This window comes from Chionomys nivalis, chromosome X (genome assembly GCF_950005125.1).
Source record: "Chionomys nivalis chromosome X, mChiNiv1.1, whole genome shotgun sequence".
Classification (NCBI taxonomy): Eukaryota; Metazoa; Chordata; class Mammalia; order Rodentia; family Cricetidae; genus Chionomys; species Chionomys nivalis.
In genome coordinates, this window is record NC_080112.1 from 20,691,611 (window position 1) to 20,714,788 (window position 23,178).

Sequence of the window (23,178 nt, forward strand, 5' to 3'; positions counted from 1 at the left end):
GGCAATTTTTTTATGTGATTAGAATTAGATACCATCATGTAATTAATGAATAATCATTAATTTTATTATGTATAACAGGACTATGATTATGTGAGAAAAGCATAGGGAGAAATGACATAATAGTTGGGGTTAGTTACTGGCATTATAAAAGATAATTTTTGAATAAACCACATTCACTTTGGTAAACAGGTTATGTAGGAGATTGAAACTAATTCTTTGCCGGGCAGTGGTGGCACACGCCTTTAATCCCAGCACTTGGGAGGCAGAGGCAGGCGGATCTCTGTGAGTTCGAGACCTGCCTGGTCTACAAGAGCTAGTTCCAGGACAGGAACCAAAAGCTACGGAGAAACCCTGTCTCGAAAAATCCAAAAAAAAAACAAAAAAAAAAAACAAAAAAAAAAAACAAAAAAAAACCCTAATATTTTGTCTGTTTAAAACATGATCTAAAGCAAATCCAGCAAAAATACTTAACATATAACTGTATCACATATATTTGGGCACCTTAAATTATCCTCTACAGTCCAGTCACTACAAGGCCCTGGGTTTGGGTCCCCCAATACCTCCTAAAACCAGGTGTGGTTGGGTCCCAGCACTCAGAGGTAGAAACAGGAAGATTAGAAGTTCAAGGTCATCTATGGCTATAAAATTAGTTCACATTTGGCCCAGGAAACATGATGCTCAAAAAAAAAATCACAAATCTTTTGAAACATGTGTTTCTATCTCCAGGATTCTGCCAGACCCCTCCCCTCATCACACCCAACCTTTTCCCCTAGCCAGTTCTTACACATAAAAATGTATAAGCCCAGTAAGTCTGTCTGACCCTTCTCTCTAACCAACCAGATCTAGCCTGTTTCCAACATTCTGGTCTCCAGCCTAGTCTGACCACCTCAGCCTGAGTCACTACCATTCTCTAGGCTTCTATCAAGACCTGCCCTGCCTTCCACTGACACACAGGCTCCTCCCATGCAACATCCAACCTCTCAGATGTACCTTCATACTCTAGGCTTGGACCAGGACACATCCTGAACACCAGTGCAGTCTTCTCTGTCTAACTGACTTCATTCCACTTAAGCCATTCCCAACATCTAGGTATAACTAGCCTACACATCCTATCTTCTACTCCAATATGGTATGCTGGGGTCCACACGGTCTGCCATTTTTTTTCTTTTTTTTTCTGAGCATAAACCCTGACCCAGATGTGGCCCTCTGACTGTAGAAAATTGCATAGGAGGAATGTCCTCTGTGGCAAACCAAGGCTACAAGGGCAGGAAAGTTTGGAAGGAAGAACTCAGATAAGAAGGGCAAAGATACTGTTAACACAAGCTCTGCTTGCAATGCTATCTCTAGTAGCTAGCTAAACAATATGTATAAGCAGTGGGAAAAATAAAAATTGTTCATTCTTGAAGTGAACCTCTGTCTATAATTACCCTATTTTTAAGGTCCCTGTGATACCTATGGCTGTGCTAGTCAAGGCACTAGTCTGTCCATATCAGACACAGACCAAAAGAAGTCCTTCTGTTCAAATCAAAAAATACAAACAATATGAAATATCATGCCCAGGGGCTGGAGAGATAGCTCAGAGGTTAAAAACACTGACTGTTCTTCCAGAGGTCCTGAGTTCAATTCCCAGCAACTACATGGTGGCTTATAGGCATCTGTAATGAGATCTGGTGCCATCTTCTGGTCTGTAGGCACACATGCAGACAGAACACTGTATACATAATAAATAAATAAATCTTAAAAAAAAAAGAAATATAATACCCAGATCTCCCCTTGAAAATGTACCAGTCCTGTAGAAACGTTTGTCAATTAGACTACCTATATGAATCACAGGATACAATTTAAAAGAACCATAAACTTCATCAAAGAATTCTAGGAGTTTAAAGAAGATACAAAGAAACAGCTTAATGAAATTAAGGAGAAATAAAAGCCTGAGTGATGCCCAAGAAAAAACAAATATAAAGCTGATGGAAAAGGTAAAGACAACCCAGGACTTGAGAAAGGAATTCAACTGAGAGATATAAACATTGAAGAGGACTCAAGTTAAAATGAAGAAGGAATTGGAAAACCCAATTGCCCAACTAGAAAATTCAAAGGAAAGTCTTACAAATAGGAAGAATCAAATACAAAGTATATCAAAGAAGCAAGGAACATGTAAAATTTTTTAAAAACATAAGAAAGGAATATACAGGAACTGTGGAACACCATGAAAAGACCAAACCTTCAAATTACAGGCATAGATGAAGGAGAAGAATCCAAAGTCAATGGCATAGTCCAGATCATAAAACTTCTCCTAAACTAAGGGAAAAACAAACAAACAAACAAACAAACAAACAAACAAACAAACTATACAGATACAGGAAGCATAAAGAACACAAAATAGATAGGACCAGAAGAAAATAAAACTCCTCATGGCACATCATAATTAAAATACTAAATATATAGCACGAAGAAAGAATATTGAAAGCTGAAAAACAATCAAAAACACAAGTCACAAATAAAGGATAACATTTGATTTCTCAATGGAAACTTTGAAAGCCAGACAAGCTAGGAGCAATGCATTCCGAGTCCTAAAAGATCATGATGAGCAAACTAGACTAGCCATAGTTTAATAAAAAAAAATTCCCATGATTTAAACAGCCTAAAAACTATATTCAACAAACCAAACCTAAAGAAAAGACAGGAAGTAATATTTTAGGCTGAGGAGAGGAATGAGTATAATCAAGAGACGGTGGGAAGAAATATCAAGTCGTAACTACTAAAATACAAAATACCAGTAGGAATACAAAAAAAACCCAACAACATGATTACCACAATTAACACACACATTTCAATAATAACTTTAAATATTAATGGCCTCAATTCTCCACTCAAAAGACAGGCTGACTGAATGGATCAAGAAACAGTCTATTTGCCGTCTACAAGAAACACAGCTTTAAAGACAGAAACCACCTTGGAGTAGAAGGATGGATAAAAGTAGCCCAATCAAATGGGACCGAAAAGCAAGCAGGCATTGCTAGCCTAATATCTGACAAAATAGAGTTCAAAATAAAACTAATCAGAAGAGATCAAGAGGGATAATTCATTCTAACAGGGGAACATTTAACTAAGATATTACTATTCTAAACATATATGCAAACTCTGTAGTGTCCAATTTCTTAAAAATATGTACTACTAGATTTAAGGACACAGATTAACACAAACCCATTAATAGTAGTTGATTTCAATGCCTTACTTTCTCCAACAGGCAGGTTACTGGGTTGAAAAATAAACATCAATAAATGGCATCATACATCAAATGGACCTAACAGATATTTACAAAATATTCTACTCAAACACCAATAAAATACACATTCTACTCAGTGTCACACAGAGGCAACTCTTAAAAGACAAAATCTTAGGACACAAAACCAATTTTACAAGCTCAAAAAGACTGAAATAACTCCATGTATCCTTTGTGATCAAACAAAATGAAACAAAATTGACAGAAAACAAATCACTAGCAACTACACACACTCATGGAGACTAAATAGCTCATTACTGAATGATGAATGAGTCAAAGAAGAAATCAAGAAAGGATGAAACATTTCCTGGAACCAAATGAAAATGAAAACACAAAATAACAGAACCTTTGTGACACACTGAAAGCAGTCCCAGAAGGGAAATTATAACTCTACATATGTGCACTTAAAAAGTGCAGAAATATACAAATCTAGTTTAAATGAAAAATTCCCATCTGGGATGACAATGTTCCTTTTAAGAGTCAAAGATTATCTACCAAAAACGCCAACAGCAGGCATGAGAAGTCCTCTTTTGAGGTGTCAGGGCTGTCTAAGTGACTCCCAAAACACTATTATTGCTATTGCCTTTGGTTAATCCCTCCCTAGAGGCAGAAGTTAAGTCCTTATTGCTGAAGGAGACACCACGCACCTCAGACACATGTCCCAGAGGCCTCTGAGCTGGGACTGATATGAAAGCCTCCTCTCTGAGGACTAGCTTTTATAATGCCAGAAGGTGCCATGCAAGCTTCTAAAGGAGGGAAACAAGTGGCTCCTACCCAGCTACGATACCTGTGAGCCACAGCAACGAACGGCACAATAACTCTAAGGGTGCAGTAGTGATAAACATACCTTGCTGGTAACCAACAGCTGTCTAATTCGATTTTGGACTCACTCAAAAAGAGGTAAATCATGCTTGATACTGTAAGTCTACGCAACTACTCATGAGTCAAGAATCTCAGAGAACCTAAAACCACTTTACTGAATGAGCATAATCCCTAATTACATTCTACATATTTGTTCTTATTCCCACAGATAAGTGTAGTCCTTACTCTGCATCAGGAAAACTTCTCTTTGAAACAGATGTAGACATCACAATCAATTAAAATGCAGAGTTGTGGAGCCCAGTCCCAAGGCATAAATCTATAAAACACTCCTGTTTCTAGGGCCCAGGGATCATTATGGAAGAGGGGACAGAAAAATTGTTAAGAGCCTGAGGATCAGGGGTTTGCTGTGAGATTGTATTTTCTAGGAATGTCATAAGTGACACCTATAAAATCTCATTAGCATGACTCCATAAACATGGGCTGAATACGTACAACAAGACTACACATGCCAAAGTAGACAAGTAAAGACCAGAAAGGCCCAATTCTATATAAAACACTATAGGAAACTAAGGAATGCTGAAAATGGGAGAAATAGTCTTCCCAAGGGAACAATTAGTTATCCAATACCAAATTCTAGTCCTGAAACATACATACAAGTAACAGTATACTGACTTAGCAGGTCATTTTTATGTATTTAGGAATGTATGTATATGTAACAACAATTAATGAAAAAAGTCCATGAATCTGAAAGAGAGCAAAGAAGGGTATATGGAGGGGTCTAAAGGGAGGAAAGGGCAGGGAGAAATGATGTAATCATACTAAAATCTCAAATTAGTAATAACAAACAGTCTATGTCTCCCCCATTGATTCTGAGCAGACTCATTTGCAAACTGTAGAATACAGCTCAAGTGATACAATGTGTGATGTCTAAAGTGAAGTTGGGAAAGGCAAGTTCTTAGTAGACTCCTTGAACACCCATGCTTGAAAACCTATTTATGCTGCAAGTCTGAGATCACACAGCAATGAGGAAGCTAGTCAGATGGGGAAACCACATGAATCCTTTTCCAGCAGGCACCAGGTTGTGAAACAACTAAAGATTCAAACTCTTGGCTACCAGGTTTGCTTCAGCCTTCAAAGTTTTTCTGAGGCCCCAGAAGTCACAAACTTAAGTCAAACTGTTCCCATTGTGCCCTTCCCAGTTCTTGAAACACAGGACACAGAAACATGATAAGATGGTAGTTGTTTTAAACTAGAATTAAAAAAAAAAAACTCCCTCATTGACTGGATCTGAATTTTGGAGATTTCTTAAAGTGATCAATAAAGGCATTTTTGGAAGGCAGTTGGAAACTTTTGGCTATAGACTGAGTATTAGAATATCCCTTTTTATTATTTAAGACCTTTATTAACAGGTGCTTGCAGTTTGTTGACTTTTTTTTGAAAAAATCAAGTTGTAAACTTTTTATTACAAATTAAAAATGAAGTTTTTAAAAATCTTAACTTGACCAGATATGAAACAATTAAAAAACATTAAAGGTGCATTGAGAAAAAAAAAACAGACCTTTTTTTAAAAAAACACATTTGTCATTACCAAAAAGAGACATCTTTAGGTAAAAATAATAAAAAAACCCATGCTGCATAGATAATGCAGATAGTTCTGCCATATCTGGTCAATGGGCAAAAAGCAAGCACTTAACGTCTTCAGTGCCAATCTTTGTTCATTTCTTATTGCTGGAATTTCATATTCATTTCTTCTTGTTGGATAACTAAAATGAATGATGGTAGACATGGTAAGCCGGCATTTACACAGCCCCGCCCTGCTCAGCCTCGGGAGCGGAGGAATTCTCAGCTAGTGGATCCGCTGCTTTTGTCTCTTTGCCATCTTGTGGTTTAGGGTTCTCTGGGCGCCTGCATTGGTTAATTGAAGTTGCAGCGATACTGACATTGAGGTGGCTGCTGACCTTGGGTCTCTTCTTGATGTTCCTTGTCCTTTTCATTGCCGTCCTCTCTAGGTTGTCTTTGGCGAGGGGGGGCCCTGCGAAATCGTGGTCTGTAACCCCGATACATTTTCTGTCTCACTGGTCCACTTTGCTCTCCTGCACCCTGGTTGTCAGCACCCTCCATCACTTCTCCTTGCACAGGAGGGTTGGAATACTATGGTCGACAAACAGTAAGGTGGGAACCTTCGCCTGCAATAGGGCTGGCGTTGTTGGGCTTGGCCTTCAGGAGCACTTTCTGATCCCTCATTCTTTTCCCCACTCTCACTACTCTGGCAATTCTGCTGGTAATTATGTGGAGGACCCCTACGACGTGGATAGTGTCTATAATGGTTACGGTCTGCTGCGTATTTACTGCCTTAAACTGGAACTCCATCAGGGCCTGTAACGTTTGCTGCCTCCGCATCCTTTTCTCCTTCAACAACATCAAACTCCACAATCTCTCCATCTCCCACACTGCCAAGGTACTTGCTGGGGTTGTTATTCTTTATGGAAGTCTGGTGTACAAATACATCTTCCTTGGTGTCATTCCTGTTGATGAAACCGTATTCGTTCCTTACATTGAACTATTTTACTGTTCCCAAAACCTTCATTGCAGTGATCCACTCTCTGGGCCGCTGCCCATGGAGCCGGGCTTGGTGTAGGCAGCGCTGAGGGCGGCAGGCTGCTGCTGGGTCTCAGCCTTGCTGCTCATGGTTGCAGTGGTGGTGACTGGGGCTAGCAGCAATGGCTGAGGCTCCTCCCAGGGTGTGATGGTGACTAGGGCAGCGGTGGGGCTCTCAGGGCTCTCTGGGGTCAGCTCTCTGCTCCCGCTCCGATTGAGCTCGTATTAGAATATCTTGTAGACTTAACTGACAAATACTAATATAAACAGTGTTATCATAGAGTGAGGCATTATTATCTTGAAGTGCCTCAGGAAAAACTATAGATAGCTAAATATGGATACAAGGATGAAACAATTTTGACAAAATGTTAATATTAAAGAATTAAGGTATTAGTTAATGGACATGTATTTATTTATGTTACTTTTCTTATTCTCGTGACCAAATGTCTAACAAGAGGTAATTTAAGAGAGAAAAAGTTTATTTTGGCTTGGTTTAAAGTTCTTATTGGTTACAGTTCATTATTAACCAACTATAGTCAAAGGAACAGGGAAACCGGTAGTCTCACACATTGCTTTGTGTGAGTATAAACAATTTTTGAGTGAGAGCCAGGTATTACACACAGGCAGACCTCTAAGAGTTCCAAATCAGCCAAGACTACACACAAACAAACAAAATGTATGATTTAGGGGCCGGGCGGTGGTGGCGCACGCCTTTAATCCCAGCACTTGGGAGGCAGAGACAGGCGGATCTCTGTGAGTTCGAGACCAGCCTGGTCTACAAGAGCTAGTTCCAGGACAGGCTCCAAAACCACAGAGAAACCCTGTCTCAAAAAACCAAAAAAAAAAAAAAAAAAAAAATGTATGATTTAGTGAGAAAATCAAAAAACAGTACATAAAGGAATCTTCCAATAGAATAAAAAAGGCGAAGATAATATATACATGGTACTCAGATGTAAATATCTGAAAATATCTCTGAAAACATAAGAAACTGTTAACAGCGGTTTACTCCAAATGGAGAAGTAGAAGGCTAGAGAATAGGGTAGGAGAAAGGCCTTTCAATGTTTATCCTTATACGCGTTGACCACTCTATAATTTCATGGAGAGTCAGTCTAAATAAATTATCAGAGATACATGTAAATATGCTTACTTCAAATGTTATTACTAATCATAAAACTTGGCAATGGCATAAATGTTCCACATTAAAGGAGAAGTTAGGTATATTCATGGAGAGATATTTCTTTGATCATACAATTGAGAAAGAACAGTTATTGGAAAGATGGGGAAGTATATCAGAAATTAATGAAAGGAGAAATTAGATTGATAAATTGAGGAATGGTGGTAAAAATTCTGAGACAAGATCTCACTATGTAGGCCAGAATGACTTCAATCTCATTATGTAACCTAGGTAGAGCAACCATAAATCTGCAATACTTATTTTCTGAGAAAATGTAGCCTTGTCTTGCTTGAAACCTACTATATAGATCAGGCTGGCCTCAAACCCACAGAGATATGCCTACCTCTACCTCCCAATGTTGAGATTAAAGGCATATGCCCAGAAAAGTATTTTTTTAGCAAAAATAATTTTTTTACATTTATTTATTTGGGGAGAGGTCAGAGAACAGCTTTCAGAAGTCAGCTGTCTTCTTCTACCATGTGGGCTACAGAGATTGAACTCAGGTTGTCAGGCTTGGTGGTAGGTGTTTTACATGCTGAACAATCTTGAAAGTCCAAATCTGCAATCCTTGATTCTCCTGTCTCTACTTTTGTTGGGCTAGGGCTGCAGGCTGTGGTACTACGACTAGCATAAATTTTATTATCTTGAGCTTTCGAAGCATCTACCAGGAAAATAAAAGCTATGATGCTGCCTTTAAGGCATAGAGTTGAAAGTAGAGAACAGAGAGAGAACATTGCTGTTCAACCTAATATCCTCTATATTAATTGCTTGCTACAATACTACCTTTGATTAAAAAGCAAAACAAAAATAAGAGTATGAAGTTTTATTGTAAGTATTATTTCAAACCCCTCTCCCCAAGTGCTAAGGATTAAATTCAGGTTTTTACATGATAGGCATTCTACTACTGAGCAATATTCTCAGCTCCTACAGTGTTATTTCAACCAGAAAAAGAAAAAAATGAACAGAAACATAAAACACTAGAAGAAAATGTCAAAATGTTAACAGTGGCTGCTTCTGAATGGCAACATCCTGGATACTTCTTCATAATTTCCTTTACTTTTAGTATTTTTCACATTTTCTAATACACCAGTCAAAAATTTTATCTTCATAGAAGAAATTAAAGGTAGTAACTATAAGAAGAAATAGAGAAAATATGTTTGATTTTTATATATTGGTGATTCACTCATTAAAACACATTCTAAGAATTAGAGAGATCATAAGCTTAGCTATATAAATTGCTGTATTGCTGGGACAATAGCAAACATGACACAGTAGAAGCTTGAAAAATGATTGTATATTGAGATTTATTCTTTCTTGCTGATGGAAACTCCATTGCCAGTCTGTGAAAAAATCCTGGACTGGCCTCCTGGAGGATAAATGAATGTATGGAAAAAGGACCTAGGTATTTTTATGCTACCTAGTCCAAAATCAAGCTGGCTGAGATTGCAAGAACAGCTTAACCAACCTACAGAATCATGAGAAGTGGTAAGTATTCTTTTAGGCCATTAAGGTTTGGGTAGTTTGTTAAGCAGGAAAAGTACCATGAGCTGTGGAAGATAATTCAGTGCCTTAAAGCACTTGCCACATAAGCATGAGAACTGGAGTTTGGCTCCCCAAACCCATGTAAAACTGGATGTGGTAATGAGCATCTACAAGCCCAGAATGTCTACAATGAGATGGGAGGCAGAAACAGGAGAAACTCTGAAAGCAGGGTGTATTGAACAACTAAAGATCCTTCGTCAAGAAAGGTGAAAGACAAGGGCCCACGCCTGAGGTTGTTCTTTCAGGTTCACATAAACACAACTGCATGCACCTATGAATAATCACACACAAGTGAACATGCACATTCACTACAGACAGAAACATTCAAATTTTACAAAGCTCCCAAATGCTCTTAGGTGTAAACAGAAAGAAAATTAGAAACAGAAGTAAACAGAAGAAGAAAATTATTTTATCTCTCAAAATTCCATGTTGATCTCACTGACCTACTTTCCCTCTCTTCCTCCCTTTCCTCAGAGATGACTTCTCAGTAGTTGACAATCTTGAGATTCTTGCAGAGCCCAAGAGTCAACATAATTTTCCTCTTTGGAAACAAAATTACTATGGGGGAATGGGATGATGGTTACCAGAATGTTCTTAGATGCTGAACATGGCTTATTGAAATTTTCCTTGTTTCCTTCATCTCAAGCCATATGATATCATAAAGCAATAGCTATGATTTTCCTAGCTAGATTACATAAACTGTGCTACACAATCATTTTAGCTCTGGCACCAAACATGGAACAGATGTTTGCTGACTAAGCAAGTGAGTGACTGAATAAGATCTTGTTGTACCATTTATCCCTTATTTCAATTAATTTTTTCACCTGGCTACTCCTACAGAGTCTAAGATACAGATACTAGATCACCTTTAGGACTCCATGGAGCATCATCTGAATTCTTCTTTTTTTTGGGTCGAGATTTCAGAGCAGGATCATCATCATCAGACTCCAGGGATGGATAGACTGTAGAGAGAGGTGAAGGCAGGAGAAATGAAATCTCATCCAAAAAGGCAAAGACGGAATGACACATACTTCAGTCCTTCCTACTCTTCTTCAACTTTACTCATCTTCACATTTCACACTCAACTGCAGAAGGTCCCTAAATATCTCACAGTTTGTGCCTTTTCTATGGTTGTTCCCTTGTTATGAAAGTCCTTCTCCTACATTCACCTTATTCTGATTTATTTGGCCCACATCACTAAGGTGAGTTACTTGGCTCACATTTTAAAAACTCAGCTCTAGATTTAACTCTGTAATATGTTTTTCCTCATTCTTGTAATCTGATTTAGATTCCTCCTTGCCAGCTCTCCAGAGCAACCTGTATTATGCTTGTACTGGAGATATTACATTGTACTTAGAAACTGACTATTATATTTACAAATGAGGCGAGGGATATGTGTTTGATTTTATATTAAAGCAGCCCCATACAATGAAAAGCAGGTATTTACTGTTTGTGAAATAATGAGAAAAATAAACTTAGTTTAACAGGACGAAGATTATTGGAACTACATGATCTAACTGATACAGTACCCATATACAAGTATCCTATATTACAGAAACAAATACAAGTATATAGAGTATCAAAAAATTCATAGGCAATTCCTCATAATCCACAGGCAAGATATAGGATTTAATGGGAATATGGTATAGAAAGATTCTATTGATAATTCTGATTGCATTTCCAAGCCTTGAAGAGAATTTTAAGAATAACAACCTCCTAGGAATGTTCCTCCTACTCTCTCCACAGAGCTTATCTATAGAAAATTGAGTCTATTTTTCAGACCTTCCTCTTTCAATAAAGAGTTAAAAACTTTGCCTCCTGACTATTTTCTTTCAAAAAGGGAGTATTTAATTGTTCTTAGAAAAAGATTGAGCACTAGTAACATAGCTCTTTGAGAAAAATCCATCAATATTACTTTGTTAGATCTAAAAGTTTTTCTACTCCAAAGAAATAAGTGTGACATAGCAGAAAGACTTGGTGTCTTAGGGTCAGAAAACTTTGAAATACTGGATGACACAGTAGTGGCCTAAAACCAGTTTCAGAATCTTAAACCATAAAAATCGAAATAATAAACAATATCTAACCTTGCCTTGCAAAGTCGTGTTCAAAAGTTGTACTTAAGAGATGATACGTGTGGGCAGTAAGATGACTCAGCAGGTAAAAATGATTGCTGTACAAGCTTGGTGACTTACATTTTGTTTTCCAGAACCCACATAAAGGTGGAAAGAATGGGCTACATAAAGTTGTCTTCTGACCTCTACACATGCTGTGGCATATGGACCCACCCACCATGACAGCATTTTTTAAAATTTAATAAGAAACAGATAATATTTAAAGTAACTTACATAAGGAATTCCATTCTGAGCTTCACATTTTAGTCAACAGGTATAAATTATAAATTATGCCTTTGCATTGAAAGAAAATATATATAAATATCCATATTAAAATATAAGGTTGAAGCCACTTCCTGATTTTAAAACATATTACATGCCTTTAATTCCAGCACTCGGGAGGCAGAGGCAGGCGGATCTCTATGAGTTCGAGACGAGCCTGGTCTACAGAGCTAGTTCCAGGACAGGCTCCAAAGCTACAGAGAAACCCTGTCTTGAAAAACCAAAAAAAAAAAAAAAATTACTAAAAATAGTAATTAACCCAGTGTGCAACTGGTATAAAGGCAGGTATGAGAACCATTGACAAATAATATTCTTTTGATTTTTGGGACAAGGTCTCACTCTGCTGCCAAATATCAAGTGCCTCTGCCTCCTGAGTATTGGGATTACAGTTATAAACCACCATAACCAGCTCTCACTAAGATTTTTGTACCTGTTTTTTTATTAATACTTTTAGTTGGCATACAAAATAATGGGTTATGACATTTTATGCATATGCCACTGTATATTGCACATGACTGTATCCTCCCTTAGCTGTTCTCAGTATCAATAAGCTCTAAAAGACTAAAATAATACAAAACATCTCCAACTACAAAAAGCTAAAAATCAGTAACAGAAAGAAAATGGAAAATTCAAAACTAGGTAGAAGTTATACATACTCAAAAAGAATCAAAGAAATAGTCATGTCAGTGACAGAGACCCACATTGGAGCACCGGACTGAAATCTCAAGGTCCAAATGAGGAGCAGAAGGAGAGAGAGCACGAGCAAGGAACTCAGGACTGCGAGGGGTGCACCCACACACTGAGACAATGGGGATGTCCTATCGGGAACTCACCAAGGCCAGCTGGCCGGGGTCTGAAAAAGCATGGAATAAAACCGGACTTGCTGAACATAATGGACAATGAGGACTACTGAGAACTCAAGAACAATGGCAATGGGTTTTTGATCCTACTGCACGTACTGGCTTTGTGGGAGCCTAGGCAGTTTGGATGCTCACCTTACTAGACCTGGATGGGGGTGGGAGGTCCTTGGACTTCCCACAGGGCAGGGAACCCTGATTGCTCTTAGGGATGACGAGGGAGGGGGACGTGATCGGGGGGAGGGGGAGGGAAATGGGAGGCAGTGGCGGGGAGAAGGCAGAAATCTTTAATAAATAAATAAAAAAGAAATAGTCATGTGTGATTTCAAAAACTTTGATAAAGGGTAAGAAGGTTCAGTGGGTAAAAATGTCTACCACCAAGTCTGAAGACATGAGATCAACTCCCAGAATTGTGGAAGGAGAAAACTGACTCCCACAAGTTGTCCTCTGACCTCTATACATATATAATGCCCCCAAAATAAAAAGGGAAACTTTTTAAAACTTTGATATGAATTGAAACAAAAATAGAATATATAAAAACTTTAAAAAGTGCAGCAAGAACAGTGCACAGATAGCAATTTATACCTGTAAATGCCTACATATAAAAAGATCCTAAATCAATAGCCCACCTCCATACAAAAAGAATTATCTGCCCCTGCCACCATCTCCATACCCACAGCCACAATTTACAAAAAAGCTCTGCCTGGTAACTACATTCCAAGTCCCATCCATCCCTTTGCACAGGCTTAGTTCCAGACCTGTGACTCTGATATAACCTGGTTAGTCCCTCCCATGTACGGCCATCTGCCTCTCCACTCTCATCTCCACAACCACAGGTCTAACTCAAAACCACAGCTCCAATACTGGCTTTGCCTGGCCTAGGTCCAATCCAGCAGTTCATACATACATACATACATACATACATACATACATACATACATCAGTTTTACCTAGCTCCTACACTGATCAAATCTAAGGAAAGCTAAAAGTTTCACATTAGATACACAAGCAAAGAAGTCCACATGCCCAGGTCACTTGAAAAACTCTATGAAAGAAAAAAAATATGTTTCCCATTAAACCCACCAGTTTTATAGAAATGTTCTCTAATGAGAATAATCTAGGTGAACCCCAGAGCACAGAGTTAAAAGAATAACATCTTTAAGGAATTCAAGAAGTTTAAAAGAAGACATAAAACACCTCATTGAAATTTAAAAGGATAACAACACATGCTAGAGTGATGCTCAACAAAACCAAATAGAAAACTGAACAAAATGATGAAGACAATTCAGGATTTCAAATCCCAATTGAGTAATAAGATAGAAATATTGGTGCAATATAAAGCTGAAATGAAGATGGAATTGAAAAAATGATTTGACTCTCACTACCCACGCCCTCAACCACTCTTCCTAGTCCACCTCCATTCCTTTGTGACTTTCTACTAGAGATACCAAAGACATACTTGACTGGGACCTAGGCAGACCACCAGCAGACTACTCCTTCCCCTACTCCATCTGTTCCCTCTCCAGTGCTTAGCCCCTCCTTTCATTTCATCTCTACTCCCTTCAGACCTGTGGTCATCTGTGGCTAGATCCAGGGTACCCTTAGTTCTGCCTCTGCCCCCCTTTGTGAAGCCAGGCCCCAAGTCCTAATTAATGGAACTTCCAGAGTCAGTCCCATTCCCTGCCTGTAAAAATCAACTCTAAAATGGATCAAGGACCTAAACCACAGGTCACAATTCCTCAATGGAAAAATTGAAAGCCAGAAGAGCCTGCAGCAATGCACTTCAAGTTCTAAAAGACCACAACTGCCAACCTAGACTGCTGTATCCAGGACACTATCTGTCATAGTTGAAGGAGAATGAAAAACATACCATGAAACAGACTAAAATAATCTTTTGCTTATACATTATGGTTTCCAATTATGTGCTTATATGAGAATTGTTGTGTGTGTGGTTTGGTTTGGTTTTTTTTGAGACAGGGTTTCTCTGTAGCTTTGGAGCCTGTCCTGAAATTGGCTCTGTAGATGAGGCTGGCCTTGAACTCACAAGATCCGCCTGTTTCTGCCCCCCTAATGCTGGGATTAAAGGCCTGTGCCACCAACCCCTGGCATGTTCTTTTTTCTTTTGATTGCTTGCTTGTTTGTTTTCTAAAGAGATAAAAAGGAGGGAATGAAGTTGGGTGGGTAGAGGGGTGGAGAGGATCTGGGAGGAGCTGGAGGAAGGGAAATCATGATCAGAATACTTCTCTAAAATAGACCACATCCTGGGACACAAAACAAATCTTTACAAATTCAGAAAGACTCCATATATCCTATCTTACTGTAAGATAATAAAACATATAGTCAAAGCAAACAAATCTCTAGTAAGTACACAAACTCATGGAGATAAGAAGATAAAACAACTCATTACTGAATGGCAAATGGGTTAAAGAAATCAAGAAAAAAAAAGAAAAAAATCTTGTTACTTAATTAAAATGAAACAGCACAATAAAATCTCGGGAGGGAAATTTATGGCTCTAAGTGCCTACATTTAAAAATCAGAAAGAACCTGGAGTTCTCAGTGGTTAAGAGCACTGGCTGATTTTCCAGAGGTCATGAGTTTAATTTCCAGCAACCAAATGGTGGCTCACAACTATCTCTAGTGGGATCTTCTGCCCTCTTCTGGCAGAAAGGTGTATATGCATAAAATAAATCTCAAAAAAAAATCAGAAAGACCCATGTCAGCACTGGGGAGTCAGAAACAGGCAGATCTCTCCAAGTTCTAGGCCAGCCTTATCTCCATGGCACGCTCCAAACCGGCCAAGGCTACACAGTAAGACCATGTGTCAGGCGGGGCGGTGGTGGCGCACGCCTTTAATCCCAGCACTCGGGAGATCTCTGGGAGTTCGAGGCCAACTTGGTCTATAAGAGTTAGTTCCGGGACGGGCACCAAAGCTACAGAGAAACCCTGTCTCGAAAAACCAAAAAAAAAAAAAAAAAAAAAAAAAAAAAAAAAAAAAAAAGACCATGCGTCAAAAACAAACTTAAATTAGAAAGAGCACAAATATATGACTTAAAGATACAACTCAAGAATTTGGAAATTAAAAACAAAGCAAATTCAAACCCAGTATATGGCAAGAAATAACAAAAAAACACAGTAGAAACTAGTAAACTAGAAACAAAGAAAAATATAAAGAACCAAAAAATCAGTTTCTATAAGAAGAGGAACAAAAACTGACACTCTTGGCCCAACTAAACCAAAGAAAGAAATAGTAACCCAAATTAACAGAATTAGAAATGAACAGGGAACCACTTATAAAAAACATATGGAAATTAAGAATATTATTTTTTTTTTATTTTCGAGACAGGGTTTCTCTGTGGCTTTGGAGCCTGTCCTGGAACTAGCTCTTGTAGACCAGGCTGGTCTCGAACTCACAGAGATCCGCCTGCCTCTGCCTCCCGAGTGCTGGGATTAAAGGCTTGCGCCCACCACCACCCGGCTGGAAATTAAGAATATTATAATGGAATATTAAAACCTGTAGTTCATTAACTTCAAAAATTGAAAAGAAATGGACAAATTTCTCACAAACCACCAAAGTTAAATTAAGTGGTCAACAACCAAACAGAACTATAACATAAAAAATTGAAAACAGTAATAACAATCATTCTAACTATAAAAGCCCAGGTCCAGATATATTCACAGCAAATTTCTAACAGATTTGCAAAGAGCTATAGTCAATCCTTATTATTCAAAAGAGTACTTCTAAACTCCTTCTATGAAGCCAGTATTATACTAATATGATACCAATACCAGGTAGGCATAATGATGATAACAAAAAAGAAAATGGCAGGCCAATATTTCTGATGAACAAAGATTCAAACATCATCAATAAGATACTTAAAAACCAATATAAAAGTTGATCAAAAAGATTATCCACCTAGACCAAGATGACTTTATCAGAGATGCAGGGATGATTCAAAATAAACAAGTCAATAAATGTAATAAGCTATGTAAATGGACTTAAAAGACAAAAATCACATGATCACCTCAATAGTTTGCATAAAAAACCTTTGATAAAATCCAGCGTGTCTTCTTGATAAAAGCCCTAGACAGAGTAGAATTAGAAGAAATGTATTTCAAAACAAGGCTATATGTGACACATACCCAACATGGAGAAGAATTTGAAGCAATCCCATTAAATTTAGGAATGGGCCAGGTCTGTACACTATCCCATTCAATATATGCTAGAAACACTAGCTGGACCAATAATGTAAAAGTAGGAAATTAAAGAGATATGAATAGGGAAAGTTGTTTCTGTCCCTATTTGCAGATAAAATATACAATAGATTCCAAAAATGTGACCAGAAAACTTCTAGAAATGATCAACAATTTCATCAAAGTGGCAGGATTCAAAGTCAACTACAAAAATCAGTACCTATACACCAACAACAAACAGAGATTATGGGTACATTCCCATTCACAATAGCCTAAAAAAATCTAGAACTAAAACCTAGAGGTAAAAGACTTCTACAATGAAAATTTTTTAAGTCTCCAAAGAGATTGAGAATGATAATATAAAATGGAAAGACACTGAATGCTCATGGATTGACAGAATTAATGACCAGTCTACCAAAAATTGTTAACAGATTCAATACAATCATCATCAAAACTCCTCTCATTTTTCACAAAATAAAATTCATGTGGAACCACAAAAGACCCCAGAGAGCCAAACAAACATCAGTAAAAAGAACAAAGCTAGAGGGGTTACCCTTCCAGATTTCAAAATTGTTACAGTGCCAGTATAATAAAAACAGAATGGCACTGGCAAAAATAAATAAAAAATCCAATCAGACAGGTAGATCAGTGGAACAAAATAGAAGGCATAAACATGAACACATGTAACAATGGCTGTTTAATATTTAACAAAGATGGCAAAACATAAACTGGAGAAAAGATAGCATCTACAACAAATGATGGGGAAATTTGATGTCTACAGGTAGAAGAATTAAAATAAACCTGTATTTATCACTTGGCATAAAAGCTAACTCAAAAGACCAAAATGTGAAACTTGAAACACGGAAAAGTGTTAGAAAAAAATATAGGCAAGATCCTTGAGACTGCTGAGACTTCTCCAGGCGTCAGCATCCGCGCGGGGCCTCGCGGCCGGAGCCCAGCGCGTGGGACAGATTCATACCAGTGTGCAATGCCAGCTGAAGTATGGACCTCTCGCCTTCGTTCTTGGTGATAAGACAACCAAAAAACTGAATGAGTACAGCCAAGTGATAACAGTAGATGGGAACATATGCTCTGGGAAGAACAAGCTCGCAAAGGAGGTCGCAGAGAAGCTAGGCATGAAGCACTTTCCAGAAGCAGGCATCCAGTACTCAAGCAGCACCACAGGCGATGGAAGGCCCCTCCACACGGAATTTAGTGGCAGCTGTAGCTTAGAGAAATTTTATGATAATCCCAAAAGCAACGATGGCAACAGCTACCGCCTGCAGTCCTGGCTGTACGCCAGCCGCCTCCTACAGTACTCAGACGCCCTGGAACACCTGTTGAGCACAGGACAAGGTGTGGTCTTGGAGCGCTCCATCTACAGTGACTTTGTCTTCCTGGAGGCAATGTACAACCAGGGCTTCATCCGAAAGGAGTGTGTGGACCACTACAATGAAGTAAAACGGCTCACTCTCCCAGAGTACCTGCCACCCCACGTAGTCGTCTATATCGATGTGCCCGTGCCAGAGATACAGAAACGGATCCAGAAGAAAGGAGATCCACATGAAATGAAGATCACCTCTGCCTATCTCCAGGACATCGAGAATGCCTACAAGAACACTTTCCTCCCCAAGATGAGTGAGCAGTGTGAGGTTTTGGTGTACAGTACCTGGAAATCTGAAGACTCAACCAAGGTGGTAGAGGACATAGAATACCTTAAGTACAACAAAGGGCCGTGGCTTGAACAGGATGACCGTACCTTTCACAACCTGCGGATGCTGGTTCAGGATAAGATGGATGTGCTGAATTACACGACTATTCCTGTGTACCTTCCAGAAATCACGATTGGAGCTCACCAGGGTACCCGAGTCTACAACAGCTTCAGAGAGCTGCCAGGCCGCAAGTACAACCCTGGATACAATGAAGGGGTGGGTGACAAGTGGATCTGGCTGAAGTGAAGGGTCCCCTCTGCCTAGCTGTGTCACAGCCATGATGATGTCTGCTCTGCCCAACTCTGAACTCCAGAGCTTTACAAGACAACAGGAAAAAAAGCAATGATCAGGAGATTGCCTGAAGAAATGGTCAAAAAATCCAGTCTTTCCTGTGCCTAGTTAGTTTTGAAAGATTCAACTTCCATTGAAAAGGTTCTGGAACCTTCCAGTTTTATTTTGTAATCATCTGGGGGAAAACAAAACAAAACAAGGCAGGTCTACTGTGGAAGAGCAGCTCCCACTGGACGCGCCGTGTCCCTGTGCTGTGTCTTTCAGTCCTCTCAACTTCAAGAAAAAGGGATAGGAAAAGACTTTCTAATTAGGACCATTTGTATAGGAAAACCAACAATTGACAAGCGGAACCTCATAAAACTAAAAGCTTCTGTACAGCTAAAGAAACAATTGAAGCGCCCAGAGCAGAAGAGAAACTGCCAGTTACACATCTGACAAAGGATTAATAACCATAACTTTATAAGACATTCAGAAAATAAGAGTAAACAAAATGACCCACTCAAAAACATGGGTTATATAGATCTGAACAGAGTTCTCAAAGGGAGAAATAAAAGTAGCTAAGAAGTATCTTTAAAAATGTTCACCATCAGCCAGGTGGTGGTGGCGCACGCCTTTAATCCCAGCACTTGGGAGGCAGAGGCAGACGGATCTCTGTGAGTTCGAGACCAGCCTGGTCTACAAGAGCTAGTTCCAGGACAGGCTCCAAAGCCACAGAGAAACCCTGTCTCGAATCCCCCCCCCCCAAAAATGTTCACCATCCTTAGCAACTAGGGAAATGAGGTCAAAATTACTTTGAGATTTCAGCTTAACCTAGTCAGAATGCCTAAGATGAAGAAAACAGCTCAAAACAAGTACTGGACAAAACATAGGGAAAGGCAAACTCTCAGTCACTATTTATTGGTGTGACTGTAAACTCAAGGAGTCACTCTAGATATTAGTGTGGGGAACTCTAAATAGAGATCCGCCTGCCTCTGTCTCCCAAGTGTTGGGATTAAAGGTGTGAGCCACCACAGCCTAGTGTGGGGAACTCTTAAAAACCTAAGAAATACACCACATGATCTATCAAAAACCAGTCTTTGCATATGCCCAAAGAACTCAACATATTTCTCTACAGATACTTGTTCAGCCACATTTGTTGTCATTGTAATCACAATAGCCAAGACATAGAAACAACCTAATTGTCTTTCAACAGATAAAATAATGAAAATGTGGTATATATACACCTTGAAATACAGTTTAGCTGCAAAAAAAACCCCACAAAATAATGACAATGGCAGATAAACGATACAACTTGTAGTAATCCAGACCCAGAAATACAAATGTCAAGTGTTCTCTCTCATCTGCAGCTCTAAGCTCCAAATTTTTAATTTTGAGTATATGACCTGGAATAACCACAGAAACCATTAAAGTAAAAAAGAAACCATGGGGTGAGCAGAGAAGTGCTAGAGAAATGATTGGCAAGATACAGGTAATATTAAGGGAGAAATGGGAAAACACGGGAGGGTCTTAAATGAGAGGAGAATGTCAATACAGAAAGAGAAGGGAGGAAAATAATCCTAGCTGTAAAACATTTTTTTATTTGCCTAAAATTATAGGTAATACAGTTAAATGTATATGCACACATAGATATATAGCTTAAATGCAGTTACATTGGTTTTTTTTGCGGTGAAAATATTCCCCAGAAGAATGACAGACTAACAAAAATTCCAGTAGCAGTACACAAAACTCTCAAAACATTGCAGCACATTGCTGTTGTCCTTGGTTGCCTCCCAGAGGCTGAAGGCTAAGTCCTATTGCAGAAAATATCATGCATCTCAGATTCAGAATCCAAGCTGGATGTGACCTGAAAGCCTCCTCCCTGAGGACTTAACTTTCATGGTTCCAGAAGTTTGTATGCAAACTGCCAAGGAAGGAAAACAACAAATAGTCCCCAGATGTGATTCATAAACTAAAGACCAACATGGCAAGATATCTCCCAAGTGTGCAATAATGTCTTGATGATAAGCAACAACTGTCTAAATGAACTTAAGGCACATTCAAGAGGAGAGAAATTAAGCCTGATAATAGAAACTTAGCTAACTATCCATGACAAAAGAGATCATAAATCCTACAGGAAAACCTACTACTACCACTTTCCTAAACTGGAATACTTCCTACCTACATTCTAAATACTTATTCTTATACCCACAAGTAAGTGTAGTTTTCACTCCTCATCTAAGAAGATTCTTATCCCAACAGATGGAGATCATTATAGAAAACCACAACTGGTCAATTGACTGTGGTGTGCCCAAATCCAATGGATATATCTACAACACAACTCCTGCACCTAAATCTTAAGGAACACCACAAAAGAAAGGGTAAAAGACTGTAAAAATTGGGACCAGGAAATCTGCCCTGAGACTGAATTTCCTCGAAATGAAATGTAATAGTAGGTCTGCCTAAATAATACCTGAACCACACACACAGACATGGGGTAGGGAGAAGCGAGAGTGAAGAGAAAGGGTGGAGGGAAAGAAGAAGAGAGGAGGAGAGGGAAGGGAAGAAAGAATAACAAGAATGCCACTACCAATGAACACTGTACTGGAAGCTCTAGGTACAGTAATTCGGATGGGGGGAGAAGAGGGAGGAGGTTGTGGAGTAGTAGCAGTAATCATAGTGGTCATGGAGACAGGTTCAAATCAGTTGTAGAGCCGGGCGGTGGTGGCGCACACCTTTAATCCCAGCACTTGGGAGGAAGAGGCAGGCGGATCTCTGTGAGTTCGAGACCAGCCTGGTCTACAAGAGCTAGTTCCAGGACAGGCTCCAAAACTACAGAGAAACCCTGTCTCAAAAAACCAAAAAAAAAAACCAAAAAAAAACAAAAAAACCAAATCAGTTGTAGACAGAGACATGGCCAACAGTATGGTTGCAGAGAATCAAGATAAAGAAGCTACAGTAGACCATGTGAGATTAATCATGGCGATGGAATTTCTTAAAATCAGAGAAATTTTCATATACTGTTGCAATCTGAATGAGAAATAACCCCATAGGTTCATGTGTTTGACTATTTGGTCCCTATCTGATGGCACTGGTTTGAAAGTTTGTGGCACCGTTAGGAAATAGAGCCTTGATGGAAGAAGTGGGTCACTGGAGGAGGACCTTGAATTTCTATTTCTTGGGCCTGATTCCTTATCTATTATCTGCTTCCTGACTGAGGATGTTCTGTGACAAGCTGCTTCAAGTGCCTGCTGCCTTCCTTCTTTACTATGATGCACTGTACCCCTTTTGAAATCATTAAGCCATAATAAACCCTTTTTTCCTTCAGTTGTTTCTCCAGAAGAATAACGTCATGTTTTAAAAAAATACAGGAAATTGGTACTAAGAGTGGGGCTGTTTGCTATGATAAACCTGCCCATGGGTTAATAAGACTTAATTTTTTTATGTTTTTGAGAATGTGTGTTTTGCCTTCATGTATGACTGTATCACATGTGTTCAAGATGCCTAGAGACTAGAACAGGATGTCAACCTTCCTGGAATTGGAGTTACAGCTGATTGTGAGCCACCACATGGGTGTTGGGAATTGAACCTCCATCCTCTGGAAGAGCAGCCAGTGCTCTTAACCACAAAGCTATCTCTCCAGCAATGTGGTTCATAGGCCTTCAGAACAGATTTGTAGGACAAATGTAAAATTTGGAGATACAGGCTAGAACAGCCCTTAAATACTGTAAGCAAAACAAAATGAAGATAATCTAATAGTATTCAGAAAACCAGAATACCAAAAGAAATGTGGATCATGGAGGCCCAGGTCTTGAGGTTTCAGAAGGGAACAAAATCTCTATCAGAATTTGGCCTAGAGGCCATTTATATTCTAGCAAGTGACCTAGCTGTATTTTGGCAGTGTCTGGAGAAATTTAATGAGGCTGAATTAAAAGGTAACAGACTGTGTGTGTGTGTGTGTGTGTGTGTGTGTTTGTGTAAGAAATCTCAAGACAGATTAGCATTTAGGTTAGGATGGGTCTTAGTTACTCTTACCCAGGAAGTGCATAAAGATATGAAAAGTGCAGTGTGAGCCGGGCGTTGGTGGCGCACGCCTTTAATCCCAGCACTTGGGAGGCAGAGGCAGGCGGATCTCTGTGAGTTCAAGGCCAGCCTGGTCTACAAAGGGAGTTCCAGGACAGGCTCCAAAGCTACAGAGAAACCCTGTCTCGAAAAAACAAAAAAAAAACCAAAAAAAAAAAAAAAGTGCAGTGTGGTGAAGAAAGTAGCTTGACTTGAGTTTAAAAATCTGGGACACCAAGAAAAGACCAAACCTAAGAATAACAGGGATAGAAGAAG

At 39.0% G+C, this 23,178-nt stretch overlaps 2 protein-coding genes and 1 pseudogene across 6 annotated transcripts in view; 1 reads left to right on the plus strand and 2 right to left on the minus strand.

The window, feature by feature from the left end:
* The window catches only part of Phf8 (PHD finger protein 8), a 102,165-nt gene that overhangs the window by 12,052 nt on the left and 66,935 nt on the right, over positions 1–23,178 (minus strand). For all 5 annotated transcript variants that reach the window (XM_057759048.1, XM_057759049.1, XM_057759046.1 and 2 more), the window contains one exon: positions 10,286–10,381. In XM_057759048.1, the coding sequence (XP_057615031.1) occupies positions 10,286–10,381 (96 nt within the window). The remainder of the gene's footprint in view (positions 1–10,285; positions 10,382–23,178) is intronic.
* LOC130867436 (Y-box-binding protein 1-like) lies at positions 5,905–6,793 on the minus strand (annotated as a pseudogene).
* Positions 17,025–19,100, plus strand: LOC130867437 (NADH dehydrogenase [ubiquinone] 1 alpha subcomplex subunit 10, mitochondrial-like). Its single transcript, XM_057759468.1, has 2 exons — positions 17,025–17,111; positions 17,749–19,100. Exons 1-2 carry the CDS (start codon positions 17,025–17,027, stop codon positions 18,817–18,819), a joined length of 1,158 nt encoding a protein of 385 aa, XP_057615451.1. The 3' UTR covers positions 18,820–19,100.

Bases quoted from the DNA above. Each gene is read 5' to 3' on its own strand.
- LOC130867437 (XM_057759468.1), top strand. From the start codon at position 17,025: ATGATCAACAATTTCATCAAAGTGGCAGGATTCAAAGTCAACTACAAA. The intron at 17,112-17,748 runs GTACATTCCCAT...AAAAAAATATAG, and splicing joins ACAACAAACAGAGATTATGG to GCAAGATCCTTGAGACTGCT.